The sequence below is a fragment of the Lipotes vexillifer genome, unplaced genomic scaffold, assembly GCF_000442215.2.
Source record: "Lipotes vexillifer unplaced genomic scaffold, Lipotes_vexillifer_v1.1 scaffold776, whole genome shotgun sequence".
Classification (NCBI taxonomy): domain Eukaryota; kingdom Metazoa; phylum Chordata; class Mammalia; order Artiodactyla; family Lipotidae; genus Lipotes; species Lipotes vexillifer.
The window spans coordinates 2,401,332-2,416,978 of NW_006777292.1; the positions used below are offsets into that span (position 1 = coordinate 2,401,332).

Genomic DNA, 15,647 nt, shown 5'->3' on the forward strand with positions numbered 1-15,647 from the left:
AAATAGAACTACCATATGACCCAGCAATCCCACTACTGGGCATATACCCTGAGAAAACCATAATTCAAAAAGAGTCATGTACCAAAATGTTCATTGCAGCTCTATTTACAATATCAGGACATGGAAGCAACCTAAGCGTCCATCAACAGGTGAATGGATAAAGAAGATGTGGCACATATATACAAGGAATATTACTCAGCCATAAAAAGAAACAAAATTGAGTTTTTTGTAGTGAGGTGGATGGACCTAGAGTCTGTCATACAGAGTGATGTAAGTCAGAGAGATAAAGACAGATACTGTATGCTAACACATATATATGGAATCTAAGAAAAAAAAATGTCATGAAGAACCTAGGGGTAAGATGGGAAGAAAGACACAGACCTACTAGAGAATGGACTTGAGGATATGGGGAGGGGGAAGGGTAAGCTGTGACAAAGCGAGAGAGTGGCATGGACATATATACACTACCAAACGTAAAATAGACAGCTAGTGGGAAGCAGCTGCATAGCACAGGGAGATCAGCTCGGTGCTCTGTGACCACCTAGAGGGGTGGGATAGGGAGGGTGGGAGGGAGGGAGACACAAGAGGGAAGAGATATGGGGACATATGTATATGTATAACTGATTCACTTTGTTATAATGCAGAAACTAACACACCATTGTAAAGCAATTATACTCCAATAAAGATGTAAAAAAAAAAAAAATTTTTAATTCAGGGGGAAAATGGGGGGAAAAAGGAACAGAGCTTCAGTGAGTTGTGAAACAACTTCAAGAGGCCTAATAAATCTGTAATTGGAATCACCAAAAGAGAGGAGAGTGACGGGGAGACAGAATATATTTGAGAAACTAACAGCCAAAAAATTTCCTAATTTTATGAAACTTATACACCCACACAGATTCAAGTCCAAAAACTCACATCATAAGAAACATGAAGAAAACTACAAGGTATATTATTTGATGATGATAGTAATCACATTGCTTAAAAACAATAATAGAATTTTTTTAAAAAGACACATAACCTTTATTATTTGAAAGCAGTATAGTCGAAAGCTATAGGCAGTGGGTAAAAGTATGGCTTGAATAATTTTGGATTACTTGTTTTTATACATGTTAATAAAATACACATGCACATGTTAATATATCCTAAGATATGGCTAAATATCACAAATACACCTTAAAGTACCAAAGCATCGCTAAACAAAGGTTAAACTCAGCACTTAGAAGTTTCAGATATTTACTCAGGATAACTTTGTTGGACTTTTTACTAGGATGTACTAGTCCTCCACAGCAATAAGCTTTATTTGTTCATTTTTAGTTAATAAAGGGAGCTATTTTGTTATATATCCTAAATGACAAACCATGACATTTTAGAAAATAGTATTCATTTAAAGATAAATAAAAATGTTAAATTTCCAATTATTTTGTACTATGTCTATACTTTTCCATTATCAAGATAATGTATGAAATCTCAAAAACTGAATTTTAGTACTCTTCCCCACTTCCTTCCTTCAATTAACTAATTTAAAATTTTTTCGTCATCATGTAGAAGGCACAATTTCAGAAAATTGAAATTGAGAAAAAAGTCTGTAAAGTCAAATTTTCACAAAAGTTTAGCTGTAACAGGTAAGGTGGACATTTTTCAAATAAGAAAAAAATGTTACACATTTATAATATATTCTAACATTTTACTGTATAACATGTAAAAATGTAGGAAAGTATTATAATTTTATGCACAGATTTCTGTTAGATGCAGTGTCTAAAACTGGTAAAGAATCTTTTCCACATTATTTTCTCAAAGTGATCATATCTGTTCACGTGGTTTAACTTACCATCTCTGTACGTATGTATGCTAAAAACTCCCAAATCTCTTCAACTCAGTCTTTTATTCTAAGTTTAGATTTATATTTCCAACTAACAAATAGAGCCAGTTTTTTTTCTGGATACTCCTAACTTCTTTCAGTTATCAGTGTTGCTTAAAGACTTAGGTACCCCCTCTAATGTATATAGATAGAAACACACTGACTTTAAATTAAAATGCAAACATTTAAAATTTTCAGTTTATTTTTTATTCTGACAACATGCAAAAGATCATAAATACTTTGAGAGGCAGAATATATGTCCTGCTCACTTTTACACCCCTAGAAGAAATTACTGTTTACACATAGCAGATGCTCAATGAATTCATCACTGATTAGGATTTCTGAGAGGCAATAAACCCAAAACAACCACAGTCAATTTGTATTCTGCCTCAAAAAAATGCTTTCACTTTAATAATTTATATCCTGTTTAAAGGCATCATCAGAGAGGTCTTGAAAAACTTAGGGGGAAAGTGCTCTCTGCTTTCTTCACTGCTATAAACAATAAGTTCACCAGTTGATTCTACCTACTGACCACTCATTTCTCCCCTAGATTTAGTAAATGTTTATTACTTAGAATTCCGTCATGCAACCTAATATACTGAAATTCATCTACTATAAACCAGCCCAGGGCTTCCCTGGTGGTGCAGTGGTTGAGAGTCCGCCTGCTGATGCAGGGGACATGGGTTCGTGCCCCGGTCCGGGAAGATGCCACATGCCACAAAGCGGCTGGGCCCGTGAGCCATGGCTGCTGAGCCTGCGCGTCCAGAGCCTGTGCTCCACAACGGGAGAGGCCACACAGTGAGAGGCCCGTGTACCGCAAAAAAAACCACAACAAAACAAAACAACAGCCTGATGGTTTATCCTGAGAAAATTCCATCAATGGCTTCCCACAGCTTGTCTACATTTCCAACTGCCCATTCTGTCATTACTACACATAACACACATCACAGCAAAAGAATTACAGGTGCTGGAATGTACTGTACATTTTGTCCACTGCATCATACTTCTAAATGTGAAGCTACCTTAACCTTTTCTAGTCATTAAATGGTTGGTGAGTGAGTGAATGCAATAAAGTTATAAAAATAATAAAATTCCTATATACATCTAACATAAAGTTAAAGAAACACAAATATTTAAACTTGACTCGCCTGACACTCTGTCAAGAACTTCCGATAATGTTGTTGAGACCGGCAAATGAAGTGTACGGAACTTGTGGCCTGCTCCATACATTGGATGCTGAATGACATGGCTAGTAGCATTAATCCTACCCTTGTACAGCTGGAAATAAATTTAAAAGAAATTAAGAAGTTTGTTTTGAAATGTATATCGTTATATAACAATTTCAGAAGCATAAAAAAACAAACAATTCAGTAATGCATACAAAAATGTAAAGGGTTTATTTTATATATTTCTTCAAATGTGGCATGTCTGCCATGCGATTTGCTCATCATACTTTGCATTAGCACTATTGTACCTAATAATCTGTCAATTCCCCCCCCAAATCAAATTATACTATTCATGGCAAGTTAAAACTAGGTTATTCTGGACAGAGAGGGTTAGCTGAGATTTTTAAGCTCTATCCTTAAGTATAAAGGTTGTGCTAGTTTCACTTTGCTAGCACAACCTCTAATTTCTCATTTCATTTCATTTTATTAGAAATTAGAGCAGAGATAACTGAAAGCTCTGACATGAAAACATAAAATATTTTTACACACAGCTCATCATAAAGATTTAATTTAATTGTTAAATACTCACTGGGCAGGGAGACTGAAGAAACATTGTCACTTTCTCATCCTCTAACATCAGTTGCAAAAATAATCTACGTACAAACCCTGAAATGTTCCCTGATGTTGGAAGGTTCCCTCTTTGAGGAGATGTCTGAAATAGTTCACAGAGAACCTGGCAAAGTGAGAGATTTGAGAAGTTAAATGAGGTATTTACTTGCAGCTTTATATTTTAAAGAACAAAGAGGAAATTTAAAATGTGGATTAATAAGTGTATTTGAATTCATCAAATCAGCAATTAAAGATTATACGGAAGTAGACAAAAAGTTAAAAGTGAAATACAAATTTCTGTGGATGAGAGAAGTTACTACTACAGGGTTTTCACATAATAAATACCCAGCAAAACCAACTTAATTTTAACTTCAGTCAATATCAATGTGGTTACAATAAAAATTTTGAAAAAATATATTAAAAATATAAAACAAAGCCTTAACAAGAAGCTAAGAGATGATTATTAGGCCAGAAGACAATGGAACACAAAGTTTCATACTACCCACAGGCACAAACCAAATTGTGAAATGTCCATATTCAAGGACTTGGTTAAAATTGGTAATTTAAGCATTTCTTTCAAATTAGACACATTAAGTAGTTTCCCAATAATTAATTACTTTATGCAACAAAGTATCTTCCTCTTCTTAAAGTTAAATCATTCAGTATTTTTTGAAAATTATGATAGCTCATCCTTCTAGATTCTAAAATTATGATAGCTCAACCTTCATTAATAGTTTAACCTGAATAAGCACTATCAAATAAGGGGGTAAAAATAGAAGCTGGTTCCTATTCATTGGTGTCTACCATGTCTCAGACAGGCTCTATGCTAGATACTTCATATACATTATCATATTTAATCCTCTCAAAAGAAAAAAACCTTTTGAGAGGCAGGTATTACTATCTCCATTTTACAGTTTAAACAACTTGCTGAAGATCACAACAGATAGAAAGCAGCAGAAACTGGCAAAAAGCAACTAGAATTATGCTCCAGATAACTCCAGCTTTCAAGATTTTTGGCCCTGTGGACTTAATACAATAAAATCATCTTTCATACCTCAATGTGATTTGTCAGGAGTCTCCTATCTGAAACTTATTCTAATGTCTGCTTCATTAGAAGCAAACCAACAGCTTTAACAATCCGGTTACTATAAAATGCAATGCCTCAATGCTGTGAGGCACTTGATGGCCACCTTCAAGTGGTCAATCCTGTTCCAATAGCTGAAGCGTTGTTTTTTTGTTTTTAATATTTTTATTTATGTATTTATTTGGCTGTGCCGGGTCTTAGTTGCGGCATACGAACTCTTAGTTGCAGCATGTGGGATCTAGTTCCCTGACCAGGGATCGAACCCAGGCCCCCTGCATTGGGAGTGCGGAGTCTTAGCCACTGGACCACCAGGGAAGTCCCTGAAGCGCTGTTCTTTTGATTAGGGGCAGTTTTTTAAAAGGAGGAATGTATGATCTTTAGCTAGAATCTCCATGAATCTGCCCATCATTCATCAGAAAGAATAACTGATTTATGTAGCAGTTGAGGAGAGGAGGGAGGAGATATTAGTACTAAATTACGGTTTAAATTCAAATCCTTAAATGCAACCAACCCCAAACTTCACCATCACCTGGCCTTAATAAATGACCCTTTCTGAACTAATTTCTAGAGTGCCATGTGACAGCACATTAAAATAATAAGACACTGGAACATAAGCCAGTTTTTCTACTCTTACCTGGGCCATCAGCTTTTGATTATTAGGGTGACATGAAATGCACTGCAGAAAGAATGCAACAGTTGCATTCTCAATTGCTGTCCTCTGTTGAGTAGTCAATCCTGTTGTAGCAGCTGAAGAAAGAGAAGCTGATCTTGCGCTGGTCTGTTGTGCACCTAAATTATGTCCTCCAGAAGTGGACCCAGAGTGACACAATAAAAACAGAAGTGCTGTCCATAGTGGATTGACTTCAGACCCACCAAGCCAGTCTTTCATAATATGGCTATTGCCAACTTCTGTCAAAAACCTAAGAATAGGAGCAACCAGGTCTGCTGTGATAGGCATCTTATTACATTGTTGTGGAACGTGATGCCGCCTGAGTTTGTCCTGGGAAATATCTATTGATTGAGCAATGCTTTCAGAATAAGAAATGTGGCTAAAACAGAAACTAGCCAGACTCCTCACAAGAAGAGAAGGCAAACCTGAGTCCAGTAATTGTTTGATAGCTTCTGGAGACTGAGAAGAGGAAGCAAGGGTTGCCAAATGTGATTCAGTTAGTGCAAGAGGTGCTTGTGCGTTTTTAGAGTCATCTGTTAAAGATGAACTAAGATCTTGCTTTTTGCTATCGTCTGTCATGGACAGTCCATGGTGACACTGCATTGGAGGAGGGGTAATTCCCATCCAGCCCATAAGCAAAGAAAAATAACTTGGGTGTATGTGGCACATCGAGCAAAGTAGACTGTCAACAGCTTTCTTCAAAACCATATTGCAGGAAAGAGACATGGACCAATTAAAAAGTAACCTAGGGAATAAAAGATACCATGTTAACAATATATACATATATTTAAAAAGACCTCTTTGTCAACTATTTCTACTAGAAATCACTTTCATGAAAATTATATAGTTTGATGTTCAATATAATGACACTGTAATGTTTCAGGAAGACTGTGATAAACATCATTAAGTACTTCAGTAGATTGAAAGTTAGATTAGATTTGTAAAATGAGTATAGAAAACCAAGAGATCTATATCAAAATGGTTCTACCCTTCTCTGTGTGACCTCAAAAAAATGACATAAAGAAACAATTAAAAAAATTATACCTAAGAAATGTCTAGACTGAATTCGACATTATTAATGGCTTTAATTCATATCTGCAAAATGAAAACTGTTAGCAAGTTTCACTAATAAGTCATGGATTATGCCAACTGATAGGACCAAATATGAAAATGACAAACTAGAGGACAAAAAGCCAACCTTTTATGAGTCATGGAACTCTTCAGAAATAAATTATTATATTTTGCTATAGACTTAGCAGTTATTAGGCAGTCAGCTCAACAGAGCCTTAACTGAGTATGGTGAAGAAATGTGGGTTAAGTGGAAACTACTTGTCAAAAGAACAATCGTAACAGCCATCTAGAAAGAAGTAAAAACAACCAATTGTAAAAACTGTCTAAAGTAGTCTCTCAAAATTTCTAGCTATACTTTCCCTCCAAAGTTGCATATTAAAGATAAAAGAATCTGGCAGGTAAATTTGCAAATGAGAATAAACATTATGACCTGCAGGAGAATATATTAAACATTCTAATTTTAGGTGGGAAAAGCAGCAATGACACTAATGTAGCTTCTTAAAACTTGAAGATAAATTAATTAAATTTGTGTAGCATCTCATTTCGAAATTATATTGATTATACTTAACTAGTACTTTTTGAAGTATTATTTTTATATAAATAAAAATGTAAAATGCTGTTTCATCAAGTAAAAATCTAAAGTGATCTAGTACTGGGGGAGAAGAGAATTTCACAAATCATACTTACTCAAAGAGCTCTCGGTCTAGCAGTGCTGGTAAATCATACTCTACCAGCAGCTCATAACTGTGCCACAGAATTGCTGCTACACAGTGCAAGTGAGAAGGAGATGGCATCAAAAGACCATACTCTATTGTTGAAGAGTTAGGACACATGTAGCTCATCCTGCCACTTCTTTTCATAGCAGCCACTCTTGCAGAATCACTGACCCATTTTAACAAGGCCTGAATTCTTAAAAGAAGAAGATGGATTTGAATAACCAATTATACTCCAGCTGACATTTAATACAGATAAATACCACCACTGCATGTAAGCAATGTATTTATCGGAATAATATACTGATTTTTCTCAATAGTTTTAATATATCAATAAAATAGGAGGGAAAAGGAATTATACAATCAATAAGGTCATAGTAACTCTAATTTTCCAAAAACCCTACCAACCTTAAGCAATGAAAATGTTTGAGATAACTCAAGTCTAATTCAGCAAATAATCATTGATTCTTACCTCATTTATGACAGAATATATAAATATCTAGAATTACAGGATACACAGCTTAAAAAAACTCACTCTCTGCTCTAAATTTTCACTCACCCTGTAACAAATCCACATACCACAGAGCAGTGATCTGGGGCCAATTCTTCATTGTGCAGAATTTCATGCAATACAGCATGAAATGTTTCCCAACTCTGGCCCCCAAGCATTAAATACTAGTAGTAGCCACCCACCCTCTTTCACTCTGACAACAGAAGAGCCCCAACATATGTTCTTTTTCAAGTGCCACTCTACACTCAATGCCCTAGAGCTGGAGACCACAAAATGAAAGCAAAAGGCTTTTTAAAGCAGTAATGCTTTGGAGTTTGTATTTTGGGGGGGTGGGAGGTGAGACTTATTGCCAAGTTCTTAAAACACTGTATTTATCTTTGTTTTTGTTTACTTTTAAATGTCTAGTTTAGAGCACAAGATTCTCTGCTTCAGGGTAAAAGAAATGGGAATTGGAACGTATATAATACTACTTAATCCCTCTCTCTACCCTGAACGACTGAAGGGTAAGATGCTTTAAATTTCATATGACAGAACATAAGGACAAGTCATAGAAAAAGAAGGCAGATGAGGCAATTACAGAAGAGTAACATTTTCTAGAAAAACAGCAGCCAACAATCTTGTCATTAATGTTAGTTCTGAAACATTCTGAAATATTTACATCTGCATTTATGCTAAGAAAATAATTTTAAATGCAATTTTCTTCTTATGATAAAAAAATTTTTTAAATAAATCACAAGAGATTTAAAGAAACCTATTCTAGAAAAATATTTAGCACATATTTTTAATGTATTTTTAAATCCTATTAACCATTATGAATTGACATAAATTCGTATTTACTTTGTCAAAAATACTCCAGTATATTTTTAAATATAATACAGGTATCACATAGTTTATATAAAGCAAAAAGTTTAATGGAAAGGAAGTCAGCCTATTTAATATTTTAAAGTTACCCTGCTGAAACTAATTATACTTTGTCAAATATGTCCGTTAAATATTTTTAATCCAGGGAACATGAAAGCAATGAGCCTAAACTAAATGAAAGCTATTACATTACCAGAGATTAAGTAACAATTTTTCCGAGATGCCTTCACTGTCTGGCACTCTAATTCATACCCTTAAGTCTGACCTTCGTAAATCTTCCCTTATGAGTGACACTACTCTGTCTTCCCAATCCTGAGGGCACAAGCTGGACTCAATAAACTTTACCTCTCCAGTATTAGCACAATGCCAAGCATATAGCAACTACTTGGTAAACAGCTATAAAATGAGTAAGCACCCACAAAAAATAATCTGTTAATAATTTATGAAGTAAGACATTTAATAACATAGCAAACGATTTCACTTTAAACACAAACTAATAACAACATTAAAGAATGTTAATTGGATTTAAAATATTCAATATACTTCAAAGGATATTAACTCAGGAAACAATCTCTACTATGAAGATAATTTATATTATTTATAGAATCACACACTCTATAAATATGTTCTCCAGATACAGATGATATACATAAAACCAGAGAATGCCAAAGTATCATTCAAAAATTTATCAACAAAAACATTTTTCAAAAGTACTTGGAGTCCCTATCAATTTAGAGGTAAAAGTCATCAAGGAAGATCTACACTAGTAAAACTCATCTAAAATTACCTATACCGAAAGATCACTAAACATTTAGGTGAAACATTCAGATATTATTTACTTGGTATGATAGTGTTTCATTTTGTGGTAGGAAGCAGGAGAAAGAGGGTAAGGAGTATATGAAAAGTTGTCCGTGAATAATACAATCAATAGCAATAAGTAATCAATAAAAACAAACATTATTACTATTAACAAAATACTCCAAGTACCTAATATGGACACAATATTCCTATATTTCTACATGTTTAGTAATACCTAAGCTTAACTTTTATGAAAAGATCTAAAAAGAAAGCATTCCAGGACTTGCCTAGTGGTGCGCTAGTTAAGAATCCACCTGCCAATGCAGGGGACACGGGTTTGAGTCCTAGTCTGGGAAGATCCCACATGCTGTGGAGCAGCTAAGCCTATGCACCACAACTACTGAGCCTGTGCTCTAGAGCCCGCGAGCCACAACTCCTCAGCCCGTGCTCTGCAACGAGAAGCCACCACAATGAGAAGCCTGCGCAATACAATGAAGAGCAGCCCCCACTCACTGCAACTAGAGAAAGCCCACGAGCAGCAATGAAGACCCAACGCAGCCAAAAATAAACAAACTTATTAATTTTAAAAAAGAAAAATAAAGCATTCCAAGTAACATTCACTACATGTGATTGTGTGTATGTGTGTCCTCATATGAAAACTGAGATCACCACATACCTACCTATCTTTTGTTCCAGGATCCTGAGTTGTCCCAAGCTGGTAAAGAATATCTATCGTAGAGTCAGAAGAGAGTCCATTCAGTCTTCCAAAAAGTAAAGGGCTATTCAAATCTTGCAACAAAGAATCAAAGGAAAATTTTGCTAAATAAGCAAATGGGATGAGAAGATTTGCTCAATATAATCTTAAATTATTCATTAAAAATAACTTCTGTAAATTTCAACAACAAAAACAAAACTCCAAAAATAATGAAGCCATAATGGAAGTTAATTTCAGAAACAGAATTAATCACAAACATCACATAGTTCAACTGTCATTATTTTGCAGATATGTAAATATTAAAATATCAAAATTGTCACCTGTAGGATCACTGCCTGATGCTGCACAATTTCTCAGAAGAATGTCTATAAGCTTCAGGCCAATTCTAGTGGACTGTAGTCCTATCTTTACAAGCACAACCTCAATGTTGGGTGAATGCATTCCACAGTATGGAGACATCAATAAGGCAGCACAAGTCTGTAGCAGATTAGCAGTAGGTGCAGCTGCACTTGCCATCATTCCTTCCAGATCACTTATGTGAGTAAGGCAATGATGTAATAACCGTAACCATCCAATACTGCAATACACAACACAAAATGGCCTATATGGGTAAATTTAAGTAGCTTAAATTACTTCAGGGGTAAAACAAAACTTCTCAAAGATCAGCATGTTGTGGATGGACCTAAAGATTGTCATACTGAGTGAAGTAAGTCTGACACAGAAAGACAAATATCATATAATATTGCTTATATGTGGAGTCTAAAAAAAAGGGGTACAAATGAACTTATTCACAAAACATAAGCAGAGTCATGGATGTAGAAAACAAACTTATGGTTACCAGGGGGTAAGCTGGGGGAGGGATAAATTGGGAGATTGGGATTGACATATATACACTACTATATATAAAACAGATAACTAATAAGAACCTGCTGTATAGCAAGTGAACTCTGCTCAATACTCTGTAATGACCTACACGGGAAAAGAATCTAAATAAAAAACAAGAGGAGGATATATATTTTTTAAAAAAATTCCTTGTGACTTATAAAGCAGGAAAAAAAAGAAAGAAGAAAACGAAAAGATCAGCATGTTGTATTTCGTAAGTAGCACCAATCTACGTTAAAAAATACTTTTAGAATACTGTAACATCAATAAAGAATTAAACACACAGTAAGTTTCCCCTATAACATAAAAAAATACTTAAGTGCTAGTAGCATTTAGGAATTATGAACTTCCTTTTTATTTAATTAGTCAGGAAATGTTTTTGTATATACATATATTTATATGCATAAATATAAACTGCAAAGGATCACAGAATTGCAAAACTGTAAAGTCTTGGCAGCTCAAGAATAAAACAGAAATCCTAAATTTTTTTGTCAGGTAAAACTTACATTAAGACAATCTATAAAATTTTCAACCATCAAACGTTACCAGAAGAATGTAAATTAAAGGATATATTCAGGTCCTTCTTTGTTTGGTCTGTTTGTATGGTTCAAATCTAACCCTCTGCAGACTGGCAACTTAGGAATGACCATATAGGGCTAGGTGCCTATCTATATGATCAATTTGTATGCTTCAGATGTATTCTTGGGGATAGGCATTTGGAAATGCTTACATAAGACTACAATCCAAAGAACTGGAACCCACACCCACATATACCACACTGTGGATCATCCCAAGGATGAAACACACATAAATCTCAATTTTAACCAGCCTCAAGGTTTTGCTTCTATAGAATTATTCTTTATTACACTTAATAAAATTATGATATTATTTAGATACCTATGGAACAAAGAATTTCCTAAACTCTAAAAAAAAACACAGTATGAACAATTTCATGAAAAGCACAGAAAGGTTTTTCTTAAGAATGAGAAACCACCTACCTTGTTTTGGATACCTGATCTTCAGATGGAAGAAAAGGATTATTAACTGTTGCTGAAGAAGTGGTACCAAAAGCAGTGAGGCCTAGTAATTTAATTTGTGAAAGGCCTAATGTGCTGGCATCTCGTGGACGATGAAGTCTAAGGCAGACTGCAGAAGCTACTTCAGCTTTTACAAGCTGAATTTTTATGTAGGTGAGACCACTTGTGACAACAGGAGTGGATAATGGTAGCATATTTACCCCATCTGCACTTACTTCAACAGACACTGAGGATGGGCAGGCTACAGGAAGAGAAAATTGAACAATTACTAAAGGAAAAGTAAACTAGAGTTCATATTTTAGTGGCAATCCCAGTAAAACAGCTTTCAGTTATATTCATTATGAACTCATAAAAAGAAAATGTATACACCAAGTCATACTTTGTCACTGACTTTCACCGTAATTGATTTTACAGCTATTATATGAAATTCACAGTATAATAAAAATTGTATTTAAAAAATTCTAACATTAACCTAAAAAAGAGTAACTGAAGATATGCAATCCACATGTACTTAATTCGCTCCAAGAAAACAAAACTAGGCAATTACTTACTCTATTATTTCTACTTTACTCAGAATTATCACCAACAATATGGTGATTAATATGCTATGGTTTACTGTTGTAAATTGGGAAGAATGTAACTTAAAAAGTACTTTTTCACAAACTCATTATTTCACTACTACCATATTGCTATGATTTTAAACACAGTTGAATTTAGAAATTGCTTTTGCCTCTAATCTGTTTTTGCCTTTCAAAATTTAAACAAACATCCAGAATACTTAAAAATAAAATCATTTCCTGCTAAAATTTAAGGAGGCCCAATGAAGTAATAACTGGCAGCTGTTATGGGAAAACTTCTTTCTCACAAACATGGAAGCCCATATAATAAATTTACCTATCAACTAAAACAACCTTTGAACTTTGACTTTAATTTCAACTGTAAAATTAGGAAGTAACTTTCATTATATGCCAATTACACCCCTGATTTACACTGAGAACTAGACAAGTCACATCAATTTTTAAACTTAATCTTACCTTTTGAGATAAGTATTATCCACATTATTTAATCTCTTTGAATCTGTCAATACAAACTGACAAAGAGATTAAATAATCCAAACCCCCAAATGAACAAAGGGCACATTTTATATTCAAGCCCATGTTTGATTCTAAAGGCTATGTTATTTCCACTGGAACATACTATATCTTCAGTTTCTGCTCCAATCCAAAACCAAAATTATTAATCACACTTGTACTGGAGAACACCTAACCTACTGATTTTTCATAATGTACAGAGTTCTCCATTGTAACATCCTTCCTGTCCCAATTCCTATGTGCAAATTCTAGCTACACTCCAAAGCCACCATTCACACGAACCACTTTCTCCTTCTGAATAAAAGGAGCTTCCTCCTCATCTTAAGATTATCCCCTAAGTCTTACATTGACTTATATTTTGCCATGTAATATAGTTATTTTTGACCTGCTAAAACACTGTGCATTAGTCTACTTTTCTTCTGCCATTTTATTCATTATATCTATTTTTATCTAACGTGTGGATTCCACAACTGCATTAGAGTATAATAATCTAATCTTGCAAATAAGTGGAAAAATTGATTCTTCCAAATATGCCAGGGGTCTACAAAATTCCCTATAGTTCTTCATTAAATTACTGAGTGACATATGATAGCAATGAGGATCAATCAATGAAGATAAATGACTGTGACAACTTCAACGATTCTGTACAAATTATTATATTTATATTGAAAGAATTTGGGGACCATCATAAACCTAAAATAGTACTTCATATTCCTTCATGAATACTTAAAGGAGTTCCTGCTCCTTTTAATGTACAACTTGTTTTCTAAAAATTCTTTTCAATTATTTAATGTTGCAAAGTTACAACAAAATGTATTCAATGAAAATGCATCAAATGAATGATACTCAAAATATTAAAAATCTAAAGATCATAAATATTCAAAATATCACACTCAAAGTATTAAGGCAGATGTAATTACCTTACAATGGGAAGGGGAATCTATGCTAATTTCACATTACAGAGCTAGGACTGAGGACCAGCCTAGAAAAACTAAGACTGCTGTCTACAGCTGTATAAACTAACTCATTTTACCTTAATGCTATATGGATAGCTTCATAAATTTGAGGGAAGAGGAAAGGCAAAATAATATATAAGTAGAATATATTTGTTTAAATTTCATCACACACTCTATTTGTTTCAGGGGAATAGCCTTGTCAATTCATTTGATGGGAAATGATTTGGTGGTAGTGTTAAATATTATATTAAAACTTCAAAATTAAGCGATCTGGAAATTGTACCTAAGTTAATCACTGTTTGCTAAGTATTTTTCTCATTTTTTAAATGCTTCTAAATTATAGTTTAGTTTCATGATGGATCTTTACAAAAAATATTACTCACTTGCAAGAGATGCAAGGTGAGGTTGGATATGTATCTCTTTAAGAAGCACTGCTGCAGGAAGGTGAATGGTAAGGTCGCACCAAGCCTCCTCTGGCAGAAAGATGTAGGACCAAGCAGCAGAGCGAGCTCTTCTATGGGGTGGCGTGGCCTGCAAAAGCACCTCAGCTGGTTGGGCAGTAGGACTGCTAGATGTGATTGTACCTACAGAAGTATTTTAAATAAAATAAAAACTTGCAAAAGAAACCCAATAAGGCATCAAACCATATTCAAACCATAATAATTACACTAGAAAAATTAGCTAAAAACATGAACATTTAATACTATGAATGTACTTAATACATTTAGCATAATTTGTTACAGTATTCACAAAACCTCAGGACATCCAGTCAACTGGCAAGGCGACAAATTCACTGCTAACTGCTGCCTAATTTCTATGTACTAACATATCAAATGAAAACTAAACTAGCAACAACAAATCTAGCACAGTAATTCTCAAATGATTTAAGTAAAAAACAATGTCCAATACAGGCTTCAACTTGAAAATAATCACCTTTATTCTAAATTGTCAATATTCATGAGTTAGAAATATGAAAAGAAAAATATAAAAAGAAACTATGTAGAATGGAAAAAAAAGAATAACTATATAAATCTGAAACTTCTTATAAAAAAAATTACCACTCAAAATAAGAAGGAACAAGTCCTTTAAAACTAGCATTTACAATGAAAACTGATATAAGAATCTACTATTTAGTTTCATAAATTGTGTTCTATTTGAACTCAGAAATAAAAACAAATTTTACTACTAAAGAACGATTAAAAACTTCCTTCTAATCAGTAGAATGTTTGGAAAACTACCTTTAAAATCAATGGCTTGTAATTGAAATGGTGATACTGTAACACAATCAACTTATTTTGACAACTATTTTTGCTTCATACCAGCCAATTAACTACTACTTAAATTCATACCCATAAGATGAAATAACTCTTTTCTTACCCAGGGGTGCAAAGTTATGGATCCCTTCTGCATTGTCAGGCTCAGAAGCTAGTATTCGTGTTTTCAAAGTGCTGTCAACAGCTTTATTCGGACCAGAGTCAAGAAATTTCATAATAGTTGATACCATACTTCTTGCAGTGTTTACAATAGCCCTTGTACTAGTAACCATATTGTTGCAAATGAGCTGAACACCACCTAAATTTAAAGAGAATACTAAATGAAAATTATCTTAACATAGATGATTTGAC

General features: G+C 34.1%; 1 protein-coding gene across 1 annotated transcript in view; it reads right to left on the minus strand.

Moving 5' to 3' along the window:
* The window catches only part of BIRC6 (baculoviral IAP repeat containing 6), a 244,499-nt gene that overhangs the window by 93,726 nt on the left and 135,126 nt on the right, over positions 1-15,647 (minus strand). The window contains 9 exon segments of the mRNA XM_007450952.1: positions 3,007-3,136; positions 3,614-3,757; positions 5,352-6,132; positions 7,146-7,367; positions 10,022-10,130; positions 10,377-10,633; positions 11,937-12,216; positions 14,406-14,606; positions 15,400-15,594. Of these exon segments, the coding sequence (XP_007451014.1) occupies positions 3,007-3,136; positions 3,614-3,757; positions 5,352-6,132; positions 7,146-7,367; positions 10,022-10,130; positions 10,377-10,633; positions 11,937-12,216; positions 14,406-14,606; positions 15,400-15,594 (2,319 nt within the window).